General features: G+C 35.5%; 1 protein-coding gene across 1 annotated transcript in view; it reads right to left on the bottom strand.

Moving 5' to 3' along the window:
* The window catches only part of TPH2 (tryptophan hydroxylase 2), a 128,419-nt gene that overhangs the window by 83,439 nt on the left and 25,899 nt on the right, over positions 1-19,081 (bottom strand). The window contains exons 6-7 of the mRNA XM_074220777.1: positions 8,161-8,357; positions 1,464-1,599 (exon numbers count right to left, since the gene is read on the bottom strand). Of these exons, the coding sequence (XP_074076878.1) occupies positions 1,464-1,599; positions 8,161-8,357 (333 nt within the window). The remainder of the gene's footprint in view (positions 1-1,463; positions 1,600-8,160; positions 8,358-19,081) is intronic.

Genomic DNA, 19,081 nt, shown 5'->3' with positions numbered 1-19,081 from the left:
AAAGGCTAAGTTTCCTCATCTGTAAAATGAGCTGGGAAGGAAATCAAACACTCTAATATCTTTGCCAAGAAAACTCAAATGGGGTCATGAAGAGTCAGACATGCCTAATCAACTAAACAACAAGACCTACTTTCATACCTCCATATAGTGAAAGCTTAAATAACTAAAAAATATTCCTCACAGATTTGAAAGGAGTAAAAGTAAAATTTACTTTATATTATGCCAATTTATTCCTGTTATTGTTATTGTTATCATTCCATTCTCATCTCTGTCTTTATATTCTCCTTTGCCTCAGCTCTGTTTCCATAACAAGATCTTGATGAGCAAAGGACAGTCACCCAAAATTAGAGCACAGTAGCCAAAGTTATAGGACAACTCAAAATGGACCTACTTTCTTATTAATGTCAAATCAAGAAAATAATCTGGCATCAATTTATTTCCTCTCTCACTAGAGGTCTTCAAGCATCAAGCAAAAGCTGGATGACTACTTTATGGGACCATGAAAATATTTCCAAGAGCCATCTCAACCTTCTAAGTGAAGCCTTAGAGTTAGGAAAACCATCTGCTACTATAGAGACAGGACTTGGCCTCCCAACAGCTTCAAAGATTTCAAAAATTCCAAGCACTTCACTGTTGGAGGAGTTGCAAATTGATCCAACCAATATGGAGAGCAATTAGAAACTCTGCCCAAAGGGCAAAAAAACTGTATATACCCTTTGATCCAGTATTACCACTTCTAGTTCTATATCCCAAAGGAAGAATAAAAAAGAGGAAAAGATTCATATGTACAAAAATATTTATATCAGTCCTTTTTGTAATGGCAAAGAATTGTAAATTAAGGTCAATTGGGGAATGACTGAAAAAATTATGGATATGAATGTAATGAAATACTATTGTTCTATAAGAAATCATGAACAGGTAGAAAGATTTGCTTGAACAAATGCTGATCAAAGTGAACAGAACCAGGAGAATACTGTATACATTAACAGCAATATTGTGTGATGATCATCTATGATGGACTTAGCTCCTTTCATTAGTTCAGTGATCAAGGACAATTCAAAAAGACTTGTGATAGAAAATGCCATCCACATCCAAAGAAACAAATTATGGAGTCTGAATGTAGATCAAAGCATACTATTTTTACTTTTAAATTTGTTTTATGTTTTTCTCTTTTTCTTCCTTGAGTTCTGATTAGTTTTTCACAACATGATCAATATGGAAAAATGTTAAACATGATTATGCATGTGGAGAGGAGAGGAAGGAAGGGTGGGAAGTAGAAAAATGTGGAACTCAAAAGCTTATAAAAAGATGAATGTTGAAAACTATTTTTGCTTGTTATTGAAAAATAAAATCGCATTAAAAAAGAATACTAAGTACTGATTATCATCCTCTTTGATGGTTTGATTATTATCCCCTTTGATGGTTCAAAAATCTAGTTCTAGTCTTAAAATATAAATACTCACGGTTCTGGAGTGTAGAGTGGGTCAGAACCATGTCTAACATACTGAGTACAGTGAAACACTCGATAAGCCAATCCAGCTAGAAAGTCTCGAGGAGAGAGGTACCCAGCCACTGGTCTCACAGTAAAGCCAGATCTTTCTAAGGAAACAATGAAAAGAACGAACCAAATATTAATACAATAACACTTAATAACTCAAGAAAGTGTTCTAAGCTATTCATAAAGATGTTATAGAGATCTGTTACAGTACAAAATATGTCATAGGGAATAATACATGTAATTTACAGTTGCAAAAATGAAGAGGCCTTTAATTAATCAAATGCAATCATGATAATTTGTTTCCAGAAAAGCAGAACATCTATTGATAAAGAGAGGTCAAAAAGTATTTAAAACTTCTCCAAAGTCAAATCCAGAGAAGAAATCTGCAAATGCAAAAGAAGTAACAATCCAAAATTATATTTAGAGCAGAAGTAAGAGAACGATGTACACAAAGGCTATGATAATTTAAATGAAAAGAAAGCTAAAACAAAGTCAAATGCTGAATAATTACAATTATTGATCTCAGTCCTAAAGAAGAAATAAGGAAATGTGTCTTCTTCCTTTCAATAGATAAGCGAAAGACAGAAGGCATCAGACTGTCACTGTGCCTGTTGGTTTACTTAATTGTTACAAGAAAGAGCTCATGGCAATGGGGGGGGGGGGTGTGAGTTGGAGAGATCTGGAAATGATTATGATAGAAAGACAAAAGGCATTAGCAAAATACTTAAATGATAGTTACAATGTATCACATGGAATTTTTATTGTTGCCTAAATATACATTTTTCATGTATATTTATATTAACACAGAAGTATTACAAATTTTTTAATGACTCTGTAGCAGGTTATAGGTTACTCTCAATTCAAAGTGATAAGAACCAAACCCTTCTCATCTTCTGCTATTACAATTTCTTTGATACTTATGAAAACAACCCTCTTTATTTACACATCTATTATTGCTATTTGCTTGGTTCTAAGCATAAAAATCAATGTGACTTCTTTAGTTTCAAGTTGGAAAAGCAAAACTATCAGAATATAATTTTAGAACCCTATTATAGAGTACCTCACTCTGCTGTTATGTCATTATCTAAGACATATTCAAGTCCTCCATGTGTACAAAAAAAATTTCTCTCTCTCTCTCTCTCTCTCTCTCTCTCTCTCTCTCTCTCTCTCTCTCTCTCTCTCTCTCTCTCTCCTCCCCCATCCCTCCATCTCTCTGCTATCTTTCTCTCTCTCTGTCCTGCCCTTCCTCTCTTTCTCTTTCTCTCTCTTCCCACACTTCTGTCCCTGTCTGTCTCTCTGTGTCTCCCTCTGACAGTCTGTTTCTATGTCAATCAGTTTCTCTCTGTCTCTCTGTTTCTCTCTGTCTCTGTGTCTGTCTCTGTCTCTGTTTCTCTCTGTCTCTCTTTCTGTCTCTCTCTCTGGATCTCTGTTTCTCTCTGTCTCTGTCTCTGTGTCTGTCTGTCTCTGTTTCTCTCTGTCTTTCTGTGTCTCTGTCTCTCTCTCTCTCTCTCTCTCTCTGTCTCTGTTGCTATCTCTCTCTGTCTCTCTCTCAACTAATTGTTATTTTCATACCCTGATACTTTGGAATAGGCCTTCATTCTGAAAACTTACACTCATTATGAAAGAACCTTGGAAGAGCAGAATGTTGGTTAAAAAGCAAAATGAAAAATTAAGTTTGAAAAGAAAGCCATTTCCAAATCTCTTAGTACCAATATCCAAATAACCCCAATCTTCAATTCCAGACTTTATAAAAATTATTTTTGGATTTCCTATGATCCCCTCTTTGACAAAGTGTGGTGCAATGAAAAGAACACTGGATTTAGAATCAAAGGACATGAGTTTAAATCCTATCTCAATCTCTTATTATTTGTAGTCTCAGGCAAGTCACTTCACTTAACTGGGCCTCAGTTTCCTCATCTGTGAAATGAAGAGACAGTACTGAATGACCATTCAGGCTCCTTATAGTTCAGTATCTATGATTCTATGAAGTATCAAATGAGGTTTAAAGACTCACATTCAAATGCTCCAAACTCAGAAAATGAAAAAAAACTCACTGTGGCTAGAGTGGTGAGAAAAGTATTTTTAGAAGACATGAGGGCTGAAGAAGGTTTTGAAACATGGGAAGAATTTCAACAAACATAGAGGAGAGAGAAAGACAGCAAACACAAAATGAAGAAAAGTGTGGAAGTAGGAATAAATAAGTCTTGCCTAATAAACAATGGAGACTGTCTCAAGCAGGTTTATGTTGGGAAGTAGTGAGAGAGAGAAAAGTTTAATAGACTGTTGTGCCAGAGGGGTCAAGAGTGAGGGGAAAGTTTTTTAAATAACTTGAATAGGAGAATGATAATACTAATAATAGAAAAGTTGACCAGAAACAGAAAAAAAGTTGGAAGAGGAAGATGAGGCAGCAAGGTAGAGCAACAGTTTCAGTGCTGGACTTTTCAATCATTTTCAGTCCTGTTTGAGTCTTCAAGACCCCATTTGGTGTTTTCTTGTCCATAGAGAAGAAATCTATTAGAAACCTATTTCTAGGTGGTGTGGAATGGTTTGCCATTTTCTCTTCCAACTCATTTTACAGATGATGAAACTAAGAAAATTATGGATAGGTGACTTTGCCTAAGGTCATACATATAGTAAGTACCTGAGGCTAGAGATTTGAACTCAGGACTTCCAGATTCCAAGTCTGGTACCCTATCCTATGTGTTGTATATCTACCCTCAGTGCCAGACTAGGAGGTAAAAAAGACAAAATCATTTTCTGTTTCAGCTTTCTAACTGTGCAACATTAAAATAAGATATGTAATCTCTATGTACTGAAGTGTCCCCATTTATAAAATGACAAGTTTAGACTTCATGACCTCTAAAGTAACTTCCAGATCTAAATCCATAATCCTATGAGCCATGACTGATATATTAGAGAAGTTCTTCCCAGTGGAAAGAATACTGGATTGGGTATCTAAGGACTTGGGTTCAAATTCCAATCATGCCACTTACTCCCTGTGTTACCTTGGGCAATTTACTCTCTGGGCCTCAGTTCCCTCATCTGTAAAATGAAGACCTTGAATTTAGCTAACTACTTATAGTGTCACTTCCAACTCTCAATCCAGGATCACTTGAGCTCAGTTTTAGAAATATTGACTCTGAAATTATGGCAATGATGGCCCATCCAAATGGAGGGACCAAATAACTGGAAAATGAGACTAAAGCTTAAGAGGAAAATGGATGCTAGATAAGTCAGCCTGTTAGATATGCAGTTTAGAACAATAAAGTTGGATAAGTTCTATAAGTAAGAGAGGATAGGAAGGGAAGAGCAAAAAGTCAAGGACAGAACTATGGGACATACCCATAGTGAGAGAAAGTAGGAAGCCAAAGAGTCATTGTGAACTGGTGTCTGAGTTCTTCCCTTGTCCCTCCCCCAACCATAAATTTGAATAAACACTAAAAGAATGAAAGTGTCTGGTGATTCTTGATGCACAGACAAGTCACTAAAGTTTAAGTTTCCTTTATCCAACTACCAGAAAATAATGTACCATAAATACATTGTACTTCTCTAGTCTAATCAGATAGATCTTTAAGTTGGTTTTTTCTCCTAAATCCTGAACGTAATTGAACCTACAATTGCAAAGGTCTTTTGTGATTTAACCTTTGAGCTACCAACCATGGAGATACATGTCCTTGGCTTTGAGATAAGTAAAAACACAAATCAAGTTTTTTTTTTTACCATATTGATAACCTCTCAATTTCATGGCACTATGACCCACTCACAATTGCACACTTAATGTTCCTTTTTAAAATTGTCATTTGCAGGGGCAGAGCCAAGATGGCAGCAATTCCCAGAAACTCGTTCCCCAAAAAACTTCATAGGCTGTCAAATTATGACTCTAGCCAAAATCTAGAGGGGAAGAACCCGCAGAAAGACTAAATGATACAATTTCCCAGTCCAAGACAACTTAGAAGATCTCTGGGACAGGTCTGTTCCACTGGGACCAGGGGTTGGAAAAAACTGCAGCACAGCTACAGCCATAGTGCAGCAGAGACAGATGGGGTGCCTGGGTCCATGGCAAAAGGGGTGCTTTAATCATTGGGAACAGCTGGAAGGGGTAAGAGAACTCTGCCACACCAGAGTAAGTGTGGAACTCCGTCCTCAGAGCAGCCCTGTGGTGAGAACTTGCAGTGGGAGTCAGCAGAGCCATCCAGCACAACTAGAGCTGGCAACCCATAGACAGGGGATCAGGGGAGACTGCAGAGGTCTCTTTACTCTCCCTGGAACAAGACTCAGCTGTTTTCCCACACTTGGATACAGGGTACAGTTTGGGCTCCCACACTACCATAGTGGAGCAGGGACCCTCCTCACAGCTCTAGGGCAGAGGGGAGGGCATGAACACAGGTAACAGAGCAGTCAGGGCCTCTCATAAGACCTTGGAGGAATTAAGAACTCTGTGGGTTATCCCAAAAATTCCTGGGGTGGCTAGGTGGTGCAGTAGATAAAGCACCGGCCCTGGAGTCAGGAGTACCTGGGTTCAAATCCAGTCTCAGACACTTAATAATTACCTTGCTGTATGGCCTTGGGCAAGCCACTTAACCCCATTTGGCTTGCAAAAACCTAAAAAAAATTCCCTAAAGTTTTGGAAGTGTGGTAAATCAACCACAGGCTTAGGAAATGAGCAAACAACAGAAAAAGAAGAATCTGACTATAGAAAATTACTTTGGTGCCATGAAGGATCAAAATACATACCCAGATGATGACAAAATCAAAGCTCCTGTATCCAAAACCTCCAAGAGAAGTAGAAAATGGGCTCAAGCTATATGAGCTCAAAAAAGACTGAAAAGTAATTAAGGGAGGTAGAGGAAAAAGTGGGAGGAGAAATGAGAGCAATGCAAATAAATCATGAAAACAAAGTCAGAAACTTGGTGAAAGAAATTCAAAAAAAAAAAATTACTGAAGAAAATAATATGTTAAAAACCAGTTTAGGTCAAGTGGAAAAAGGAAACACAAAAGGCAAATGAGAAGAATGCCTTAAAAAGCAGAATTGGTCAACTGGAAAAGGAGATTAAAAAAAGCTCTCTGAAGAAAATAACTCCTTAAAATGCAACACTAAAGGAAGCTGATGACTTTACAAGAAATCAGGAAGAAATAAAACTACCAAAAAAAAAAAAATTAGAAGAAAATGTGAACTATCTCATTGGAAAAACAACTGACCTTGAAAACAGATTCGGAAGAGATAATTTAAAAATTATTGGGATACCTGAAAGTCATAACCAGGAAAAGAGCCTGGACTTCATTTTTCAAGAAATAATACAGCAAAATTGCCCCGAGAGCCTAGAAGCAGAGGGTAAAATAGAAATTGAGGGAATTCACTGATCACCTCCTGAAAGAGATCCCAAAAGAAAAACTTCCAGGAATATTATAGCCAAAATCCAAAACTTTCAAGTCAAAAAGAAAATACTAAAAGATGCCAGAAACAAGCAATTCAACTACTGTGGCTCTATAGTCAGGATTACACAAGATCTGGCAGCCTTTACATTAAAGGCTCATAGGGCTTGGAACATGATATTCCAGAAGGCAAAAGATCTTGATTTACAACCTAGAATCAACTACCCAGCAAAACTGAACATCCACTTTCAGGAGAAAATATGAACTTTCAATGAAACAGGACTTTCAAACTTTTCTATTGAAACAACCAGAGCCAAACAGAAAGTTTGATCTCCAAGTACAGGACTCAGGTGAACCATTAGAGAGGGTAGATGAGAAAGACTAACCATGAGGAACTTAATGACGTTGAACTGTTTGTACTCCTGCATGGGAAGAAGATAATGATAACTCATATGAACCTTATAAGAGCAATTAGAAGGACCATATATAGACAAGACACAGAAAGGAGCTGAATATAATGGTATAATGTAGTAAAATGGGTGGTAAAGGAAAGTACTGAGAAGAGGAGAGGAAGAAGGGGCTAAGATATTTCCACATTAAAAGTCAAGAAAAAGCTTTTACAATGGAGTGGAATGCACGAAGGTGGGGGGGAATGAGTGAGCCTTCTTTCTCATCAGAAATGCCTGAGAGAGGAAATAACATACACATTTAACAGGGTATAGAAATCTATCTCATCCTAGACAAAAAATGAGAGGAAAGGGGGAAAGGGGTGGGATAAGGCAGAATGGGGGGAAGGGGGAGTAGGTGGTAGAGGAGAGAAGATTGTGGGAGAGGGCACTTGGATACAACACACTTCTGGACAGGGACAGGATGAAAGGAAAGAGAGAATGGAATATATGAAAATGGTGTGGAATAGAGTGGAGGGAAATACAGCTAGCTAGTGATAGCAACTGTGGGAAAAATATTGAAGCAACTTCTCTGGTGGCTATGATTAGGAAGGCAACTCATCCCAAAGACAGAGCCATTGGAATCTGAACACAGACTGAAGTACACTTTCTTTTTTCCTGTCTCACTATTCTTGAGGTTTCTCATCCTTTGGTGGTGGTGGTGGGCAGTTATGATTACTCTCACAACAATATTATTGCAATAATATAAAATAAATAAACAAAAAACTTTTTTAATAAATAAATAAAATTGTCATTTGCTTTGAAAGGAGTCACAGCATCAACTTTCTTTCTTAAAGGGGAAAGAAAACTGGTTATAAAGGGATGATATACTTAAAGTATTACCTTTCAAAAAGATGGAGACATCTTCAAGTTGGGGCACATTATCTTCTCGGTAGCCACAATATTTTGTCAACAAAGGTAGATTCTTCAAATACTCTCGACAAGCATGAGTAGGATAGAGTTTGGTGAGCTCTCGAAATACAACTCCCCAAGTTCTAGTCTCTTCTTCTGTATATTCCACTCTGGGAATAGGCTGGCCACTGGTAAAGAGAACAGAAGATGACTAAACTCTATTTATCTACTTATCAAGATCAAGTTCAGTCTGCCTCTTCCCCCTCCTTCCCCCCACTCCCATTTAATTCCATTTTAGACTTGCTGGACCTGTGATTTCATTGGTACTTCATGGGAGCTCTCAATGAAAAAATTTCCTCTGCTACTACAAGGATAGTCTTAAAGAGGTTGTGTGGAGTACTGGAAAGTTAAATGACTTAACCAAGAACTTGAACCCAGTCTTACTGACTCTCATGGCAGTTTCTATCATTTTCTAAATATTGTAATTAACTAAGAAATCTGGATATATTTCTAGTTCCTATCAGTATAGTACTATATAGTTTATAAGATACTTTGCTGGCAGTAACACTGAGAAATAGATGATTCCACTTCACACAATTAATAAGAAGTGGTTCTTAGCCCTTGATCTGAAGGCTTTTAATTCTAAAGCCCTTGGTGTTTTCCATTAGGCAGAAAGAAAATAAGAATGTATCTTATCAATCAGATTGCCTCCTCCTTCTACCAGAACACCTAATTCACAGCAATCTCATCATCAGGATGTTTTCTGTTTAATACTATTGTTTTTGTTCTGCCCGACCGTGTTTCTTACTGCTCACAAAGCAATCTAAAAAACAAAATAAGATAAACAGCTGAGCTAGGTTGTGCATGAGAGGCATGGGGGTGGGGGTAGGGGTGGGGGAGAAAAAACTGAAAAAAGAATAAGAAATTACTGTTCACCTTTTCCTAAGTGGCAGCACTGAGATCTATGCAAACCAAATTAGAATAAGATTAGCGTTAGTTCGACTTGGATGCTTGTGATGAGAAAATTACAGCCTGGCAAGTATTATTGGTAGTACCGAAAATGTGCTAACTCCAAGGGATTGTGATGAATTTAGAATGAAAACTTGAATTGGAAAGATTTTTTTTTTAGTAGAAAGGGGGCAAGGACATAAATATATCAAGGAAAGCCTACTTCTACTCAAGAAAAAAAGCACCAGATCAATCTGAGATGATAAAAACCGATAAAGATGCTGAGCAATCTGAAGATAGAAAAGCCAAGAGTCTGAAAGAGTTGATGAAAAGATTTAGAACTTCATGAAAATCATTATGAGGACAAACTTTTTGTGACTTCCAACATCTCCAATGGTAATTATGTTCATTTTTCCATTTGCCAAACAGATAAATGAATATTAGTATAATTCTGATCACTACCTTTTCTCTAAGGACAGCAGAGTGACCAGCCTCTGGTGCCAATTTCTTGTTTTTCCTCCTGGCAGAAATCTGGGAGGGAAGAATCTATTTCATTTATGTACTTGGTTCTAACATGGCCAGCATTACTATCCTCTCTCCCAATAGCCTTTCTATTTTAATTTCATTTTATATTCTAATTAAATTACAGTTGATATTGTAATCCTTTATAGCTTCAAATTATTCAATAGGTAGTAATATGTCCCTTTATCTGCCTATCTCTAAATGAACCAATTATTCAAATACAAATGCAAAAAATGGAATTATTGATACGATTTGAAAAAAAACTTTCCATTTACTCGTTAGAGAAAGAAGCTGAAAGAGAGAATGGTAAGAAAGGAAAGAAGAAAAGGAAGAAAAGGGAATGAGAAAAAGGGAGGAAGAGAAGAGAAACTGTGAGAGACAGAAACAAAAAACTAAAGGGGAACAGAAAGCGATAAAGAGATAGAGGAAGGAAAAGGAGAAAAAAAGACAGAGACAGAAGAAGAAAGGAGGGGAGAAAGAGCCAGGGACAAGAGAGGACGGGAAGAAAGAGGGGAGGTAGAGGAAGAAAGGGAAAGAAGAAAAAAGGAGGAAAAGAAGGAAGGAAGGAAGGAAGGAAGGAAGGAAGGAAGGAAGGAAGGAAGGAAGGAAGGAAGGAAGGAAGGAAGGAAGGAAGGAAGGAAGGAAGGAAGGAAATAAAGAACCTCTTAGGAAATTATGGGAGTCATATATTTTCCTAGATGACTTAGTTATCCCAAAGAACATGTGAATGAATTTGTCACTTCAGTTTAGTGTCACAGTAGCGAAAAGCAAATGAAATAACACAACTGACACTAAGATACAGCTAAGAATGGGGACTATACCTATAATTTCCCTAATACAACCTCAGGATGAAATTTCTCTACCAATACAAGTTAGCATCTCCTCTGCAACTTTTGGTCTTAAACTGTTGCCTAGAGCATTGAGAAGTTAATTGAAGAAGTTAATTGATTTGCCCAGGTCACAAAAACATTCTATGTAAGATGCAGGACTTCTTGAGTCCAAGACCAACTCTCTATCAATTGTGTCACACTGTTTCATAAGGTATAGATAGATACAGATTCTTTATGTAAGTTCTAAACTTATTATAACAAATTTCTTTTTTTTTCAATTTTGTAGCCTTGGATGTGACAAGCAAAAATCCAATAACACATCCTCTGCAAAAATAAAAACATCCAATATTCTTAGTTTGGTCTTTTGTTAAGTAATAAGTATAAGATTAGTTGCCAATGGCAAAGAAGATTATTTTTAACTGATTCATAAGAATCCATGACCAATAAAATAAATTTATTTGATACTCATCAAAGGACAAAATGTTTTACATTTTCTCTTATATTTTCTGTTTTTAAAAAAGCACTCTTTTGTAACTTTAAATCTTTTAAAATCTTTTTGCTCAATAGTGCATAGGCTTCCATTTGCTATTCTTTTCTGTAGGACTTTTATCAGTTTAGGAGTGACTTGAGGAGAGAGCTTCCTACAGTGAGATAAACAAGCAACAGTACTTCCGTTTCTTTCAGATGTTTGTTCCATCTCTTCCTCTTCAAACTAGAGAGTCTCCCTTGTCTATTTTTCTTACATATTTGTTTTCAGATTTAGGGACTGAAAATATTTGATCATGATGGTAAGTCCAAATCGTCTCCTAGTGCCCTGTTGCTAGAATTCATAATTGAGATACAGCCTTCCCAACTAAGGTTATTAGAGCAGCTCCCATTAGTACAATGGTGTTTCACTCATCCAGTGGAGGAAAGAAGGCAAGAGATGAGTGATACTTTCTGTTTAAGATAGTGTGACAGGCTGAAAATATAAAGGAATCTGATTTTGGAGGGATTTTGTTTTTAATGTTTACAACAGCAGAATTTCCATCCTTAGCAAAAAACAAACAAGAGTAAAAGATAAGCAGAGAGTTTAGTTAAGGGATTAGGAGGGAAACAAAACCTTAAAGGGTTGAACAATTCTAATTTATTTTATTATAAGCTCTTTCACTGTAATCAATTTTTAATTATTTCATATCTGATTGATTAACCAACCTATAGGTTATATTGAACCTCCTCATGTTCTCCCCATCCACAACTTTTCAACGTTTCTTGATTAGTACTTCTACCAGAAGTTTTTGTATGTTACCTGTCCTATTCAAAAAGAAGCTCCCTGAAGGCAGCAGCTATTTTTAACCTCTCTTTATATCTCTAACAATTAGCATAGTGCCCAACACTTAATAAGTATGTATTTACTGACACTGACTTTAAGCTGTTGCTTGTGATTCTGGTAGAGAGGGGCCAATCAGAAAAAGTGTAATCACTTCTCCTCCCCCTTACAACCCTTCAAGTTCTATTCTCCCTCCTTTTATATTTTCTCTTCAGTTAATTGAACTAATCATAAGTTCTTCCACCACCTTGTCTGTCCTCCTTCAGATGCTCTTTAACTCATCAATAACTTTCCTAAAATATGGCACTACAAGTAAACACAATATTCAAGACTCGGTCTGACCAATGTAGGCTAGGTCAGAACCATAATTCCCATTTACTAAATACTGGGTCCACTTTAGTGAAGCCTCAAGTCACATGAGTATTTCTGGCTGCCATGTCCCACTGTTGATTTATACTGAGATTGTGGTCCATTAAACTCACACAAACTCACATACATACGCAATCTTTTTCACAGAAAATATTGTCTAATCATGTCTTTTCATCTTTAACTTTACATCAAAAGTAATTTTCCTCTTTCTATTTTCCCCATCACTGTGCATCCTTACCTCCTTCCAGATGCATTGACTAAAGTTTGTCACATTTTCACAAGAAAAGATGACCAATTAAACATCAGGAGCCTGAAACACCCCAAACTTGCTAAACATGGATTTATTTCCCTGAAATTATAATTCTTTGAGTATAAACCTCCATTCATATGTCTACAAGACACCATGATTATATTCTCCTTTCTAATACAAGGATTCACAAATAAACGAGGCTCATCAATCAACCATCTGACATTAATAAATGAGATTCAGTCAAGTCAGTTCAGTCAAACATAATAACAACTAAATCTGTAAAGAAACATATCGTCACTCAAATAAGGAAAAAATATAGAATCAGAGCAAAAGTAGAATAGGTTGCCAAGGGAGTCATTTGGTTCCAATTTATCAGAAATCTTCAAATTAAAACTGAATAGTCATTTGACAGAGATATTGTAGGAGGAAAAGATTGATCTAGATGATCACCGACATCCCCTCTAACACTCTGAGATTCTGAGATTCCATAAGCTCATTTGGGGTTCCTTTGATGCCCAAATCAAGTAATCCCAGAACTATTAGTCTATACCAGTGGTAAAAACTGGAATTCTGCCTACATTTTAACCCATTTCATATTCTAGCCAGGTAAACTACATCCCTGATCACATATTTTATTTGCTTTTGCAAATGAGTTTTATACCATCAAGTTTTCCTAAATGAGTCTATGGACCCTAAAGAGCTTTCCAAAGGTAGCAAACAAAAATGTTTGTTTGTTTTATTCACATTGTTATTATCAAGGCTGTCTCTACAATAAACATAATGAAAATAAACGGCTGGCACATGCATAGCCTCAGAGGGGAGTGAATACATAATAAACTCCTGGAAATTTTTTGCTCTCATTTCTCCTAAGTATCACAGGAAAGGGATTCTCATCATTTTCTCATACAGCAAAAAACCCTCTTCACATTTTAAAGAAGTAATTTTCATATGCAATCAAAGCAATGGAGTCGGGGTGGGGGAAAGATCTAACATTAACATGGACATAGCTAATATATGCAATCATAATTATAAAGATGACAACGATGATGTACAAGATGATAGTATTTATAGTGTTCTACGGTTTCCAAATAATACATTATCTCATCTAATACTCATGACTACCCTGTAAAGGATGTTCTGTAGTTGTTATTAGCCCTAAGATGAGGAACCAACCTCAGAGAAGATAAATAACTCCAAGAGGAAATATGACACAGGATATAGAAGGCTGGACTTGGCATCAGGAAGACCTGAGTTCAAATTTGACCTCAGACACATACTATGTAATTCCCAAAAAAATCATTTAATCTTTCCAGGGCTTGGTGCAGTCTGACACATAGTAAATATTTAATAAATGCTTGTTGATTGATTGGTCTCTGCCTTAGTTTCTCTATGTAAAATGGTGATAGTAACAGCCCCTACTTCCAAAATTGCTGTGGGTTTAAAATGAATCAATATGTGTAAGATACTTTGCAAACCTAATAGCTGTTGTTGTTCAGTTGTTTCTTCATGATCCCATTGGGGGTTTTCCTGGCAAAGATACTGAGGTGATTTGCCATTTCCATCTCCAACTCATTTTACAAATGAGGCAAACAAGATGGAATGACTTGCCCAGGGTCACCCAGCTAATAATTCTGATTTGAACTCAGGTCCTTCTGACTCCAGGCTTGGTTTTCTTTCTACTTTGCTGTACCTTATAGAGCTATAACCATGAAATATATTATCCTGGGAAAATCACCTAGCCTCTACAATCCCCCTGGCTTTTAGGAAACTGAAAAAATAGAAAGGAAAATTCTATTCCACATAAATACCAAATGCATAAAATATCTGAGGATTGATCTAGAATGGCACAGAAAAGACATATACAGATTCAGTTATAAAGTGCTCCTTAAAGAAACAAAGAACTTAACTAGAGGAACATTCAGTTTTCATAGTTAGATTGTGTCAATAGACTAAAAATTCAAATGCTACCAAAATTTATGTATACTTTTGATGCTATACTCATCAAATTACTAAGAAGATACTTTATCAAATTTGATAAAGTAATAACAAAATTCATTTGGAAAAACAAAAGATCTAAAGTATCAAGGGAAATGATGAAAAGAAGTCTACTTTGAGTTATAGAACTTCAAGATTTTACACTATATTATAAAACAGCAGTCATCAAAACAATCTGGTATTGGTTAAAAATAATAAAGATAAATCAATCGAATGGACTAGACAAGGGAGAATCAGAAACAATAGAACTCAATAACCTAGTATTTGATAAAGTGGAAAACATATAATACCTAGTTTTAAAAAAAAACTCAGCTCCTTATTTGATAAAAACTGCTAGGGAAACTGGAAAGCTGGCTGGCAGAAGTTAGTTCAACACTTTATATCACACTCTATAATACATTCTAAATGCATATATGAGCTTTTTATTAAAGGTTATACTATTTAAAAAATAGAAGAGAAATAGATCACATACTTCTCACAGCTCTGAATTAAAAATTATTCTTAACCAAACAAGAGATAGAGGGCAAATATGAAATATAAAATTGATAACTCATTACTTGAAACTGAAAATATTCTTCATGGACAAAATTAATGCATGTAAGATAATAAGGAAAGCAGTTCTGGGGGGAAATCTTTTTATTAGTGTTCTCTGATAAGAGTTGCTCTTCAAGACATATGAAATATAGATTTCTCCAAAGAAGAATAGAAAGCTATTCACAGACATGAAAAAAAATGTTCCAGATCACTAATAATAAAAGAAATACATATCAAAATAATTCTTTTTGTTTGTTTTTTGTTTTTGCAAGACAAATAGGGTTAAGTGGTTTGCCCAAGGCCACACAGCTAGGTAATTTCAAAATAATTCTTTAGGTGTTACCTCACACCTTGCAAATTAGCAAAAATGATAAAATGTGGCAAGTTAACATTAAAGGAAATATGGAAGGATAAGCACACAATAATACATTTTTTGATGGAGCGTGAAAGGGAACAACTATTTTATATAGTAATTTGTGATTATGTAAAAAAGTGACTAAAATCTCCATAACCTTTGAGCCAGGAAGTGTATTACTTTACTTATACATATCCCAAAGGGATTTCAGGAAGAAGAAAGTCTTCACAAATACCAAAATATTTAGAGCAGCACTTTTTGTGGATCAAAGAATTGAGAACAAAGTCATCTCATGAATTGAGTAAAGGTAAACAAATTGTAGTACATGATAATGGAATATTACTGTGCTGTAAGAAATGATGTGAATGATGAAAAATGAAAAGAACTAAAGAACTAAAATGAACTGATGCAGAGTGAAGTAAGAGGAGTCAAAAAATTCACAATAATTACAGTGTAAATGGAAAGAGTAGAAACACACCAAAAAATCAAAAATATATGTAACAAAATTATAAAGATCAAGCAGAACTTTAATAAAGAAGTATGAGAAGATGCCCATTCATGGAGGTGAGAGGTTCACAGATAGTACACATTGCCAACGTTTTGATCAATTGTGCTAATATTTTTCCCTATAAAAAATATTATTTGTTATGTGGGATGTCACTGTGAGAGGAGAAGAGGGAAGAGTACTTACTTCTACAATGATATAAAAAAAAGAAGATATCAATATAACTTAATTTTTAAAATTAGGAAATATTCAACAAAATTAAAACAGATAATGGTAATTTGTGATTTTCTAAGTCAATATACAACTGGAGAAATACTTATGTACAGTTTTGTGCTCTGATTTCTATTTGAGTTTGATATCGCTGATCTAGGAAACATTTTAAAGCTGTAAGTTACAGAAAAAAAGCTATTCTACATTGATAGAGGTTGTTTCCTCTTCTGAAGTCCCCTATACTAATGAAATCACAAGTCTACCCCCTATAAACACTTAGAAAAATGGCACATTTTATAAGTTAAGAGGTGAATAACTTGGGGAAAACATCTGTAGTTAAATTCTATCATAATTATTTTCAGCTATTGATAATCTGAAAATGCTGCTGTTGGTTCATAAAAATATATGATTCTTTGGCCAAAGGCTGAACTCTGTGGGAGGTTCATCTTGGAAGTCTCTAATACAACTTTCCATTTTGAGCAATCTGGAAAATGGCCTCCACTTTCCAAATGTTTAGTTTTGTTCTGCTTCCCAATTTACCACTCCATTTCATAGAAATTAATGCATCAGCAAATGCTGTTTATGGGGGAGTCACAAAGAACTCCCACAAGCTACATATTATCTTGGCTTTATTCAAAAGCCCAGAAAGCAAATCAATGTGGAATAATGGAACAGGATAAAATTAGTTCAGTCAGAAAGAAAACCTATCTTCCCTCTGAGGTGGCACACTTCAGCAAGGAAGAACTGGGGGAGGGAGAAAAAAACTTGGTCTCCTATCATAATGGATTCCATGATCCATCACAATGACTGCCTGGCAATGGGACTGATGGGAGAAATATAAGTGAAGATACATCCATTACAGTGGCCAATCCATTTTCTTCCAAGTTAATGAAGAACAGCCAACCCCACCTCATTCATCCTCCACCTCTAATTTATAATGTTTCCAATTAAGATTAGCCTATCTAAAGGAAGTTAAAGTAGCCCTCAGTATTCCTTATAATAGTCTGTGTTCCATAATCCAAGATCCATAAATCAAGTCCACACTACCACAAAATGAGCAATGTTAAAGTCAACTGGAAGTTTAGAGGTGAGCCCACTTTGGCTATACTTTTGAGTTCTTTCATGATTGCAAATATCTTCCAAAAAATAATCATAGGTAATTCTCAAATGTAGAGATAAAGTTGAATTTTCTCACATGGATCTATAAGAACTTCCAACACAGAGACTAGAAATCTACATGGGAGCCCCCAAACTAAGTACCTTATAAAAGCACTGATTTCAGAACAAGGCAATATTTCATAATTGAGCCCTCTAGGGTTTCAAAAAAAAGATTTTACCTTCACTGTAATATATGATATAACCCCCAAAAATTATTGAGTGCAATTTTCTAACATTACAAATATGTGCATTTATTTTTTTGAAAATTGATCAAAACAAAGGGTAAAAAAGCAAGATAGCATAAAATTGCTCACAAAAAATAAATATTTTGATAGCATGAAATGGTAGTTTTTACACAAAATCAATATTTCCATGAATTATCTTTGATAAGAGTCTGCTATCACAGATATGAGTAACAAACAGAAATATATAATATCAGGAGTCATTTCAAAGTGAATAAATGGTCAAAGGCTATGAACAAATAACAACTCTCAAAAGAATTACAAGTTAATGGGGCAGCTAGGTGGTGCAGTGGATAGAGCACCGGCCCTGGAGTCAGGAGTACCTGGGTTCAAATCTGGTCTCAGACACTTAATAATTACCTAGCTGTGTGGCCTTGGGCAAGCCACTTAACCCCATTGCCTCGCAAAAAAAAAAAAATTACAAGTTATTAACAGCCACTAGAAAATTAATTCCATATCACTAATAATAAAAGAAGTATACATCATAAGAACTCTGAGCTTTAACCTCTCACCCAGAAAACTGACAAAGACAACAAACTTGAGAATAGTCTATGTTTTAATTGCTATGGAGTTATGAATTGATTCAACCATTCCGGAGTCTGGAGTTATGCTAAGAAAATGATTTCAAATGTCTAAACCCTTTGACTCAGAGATCCTAGACCTAAAAACTCAAGATCAGATACAGAAAGGTCCCATATACAGCAAAAGGTTCAATAAAGGGGTTTTTTTTGGTAGCAGCAAAAAAACTAGATGCAAAATAAATGTTTATCAGGATACAGCTAAACAATGAATGTAAAGAATAATATTGTATTATTTTTTAAAAAATAGAACATGTAGGTGGCACAATGGAGAGAGTGCCTAAGTCTAGAGTCAGAAAGAATCATCTTACTGACCTCATATTTTACATGAACATGATCAAGTTACTTCACCCTCTTTGCCTCAGTTTCCTTATCTTTAAAATGAGCTGGAGAAGAAAATGGCGAATCAATACAGTATCTTTGCCAAGCAAACCACAAAATGGGTTCATAGTTTGTTCAGACATTATTGAACAAAAAGAAATATGATGAATAAGAAGAAGAAGAAGCATGGAAAGACTTGCATGAATGGATAAAAAGAGAAATAAGTAAATCCAAGAAAACAATATATATCATTGCTACTCCAATGTTAACAGAAAGAACAAACAAAATCCTAAAGATTGTTTAATTCTGATGACCAAATTTAACCCCAGAGAAAAGATGATAAAATACATATAACATTGAATATGGTTGGTTGTTATCCCTCCTGCTCAAATAGGACCAAAATGATATCACTATGTCAGGGTCAAGGTATAGTATGCCTTATCAGACCAATATGAGTGCAAATAATATATATGATCATTTGGAATGGAGTTATCTCTAATAGTGAATATATCATCAGATTCAGTTGATTTTACTCAATAATTTCTAATCACTTCCCTCAGCTGCACCCCTACAGTTATTTCTTTGTACAAAACATCAAGAAAATAATGTGTAAACCATCTGATTTTGCTCAAAAACTTTTCTTTCTTTTTTCAATTCTTTGTTTCTTTTTTTTTTTTTTTTTGGTTTCTGTGGGGGAATGGAGTTAAATGATTTGCCCAAGATCATGCAGCTAGTAAGTATCAAGTGTCTAAGGTCACATTTGAACTCAGATCCTCCTGGCTCCAG

This window comes from Macrotis lagotis, chromosome 2, assembly GCF_037893015.1.
Source record: "Macrotis lagotis isolate mMagLag1 chromosome 2, bilby.v1.9.chrom.fasta, whole genome shotgun sequence".
NCBI lineage: Eukaryota > Metazoa > Chordata > Mammalia > Peramelemorphia > Peramelidae > Macrotis > Macrotis lagotis.
This window is presented reverse-complemented; position numbering and strand designations above follow the sequence as displayed.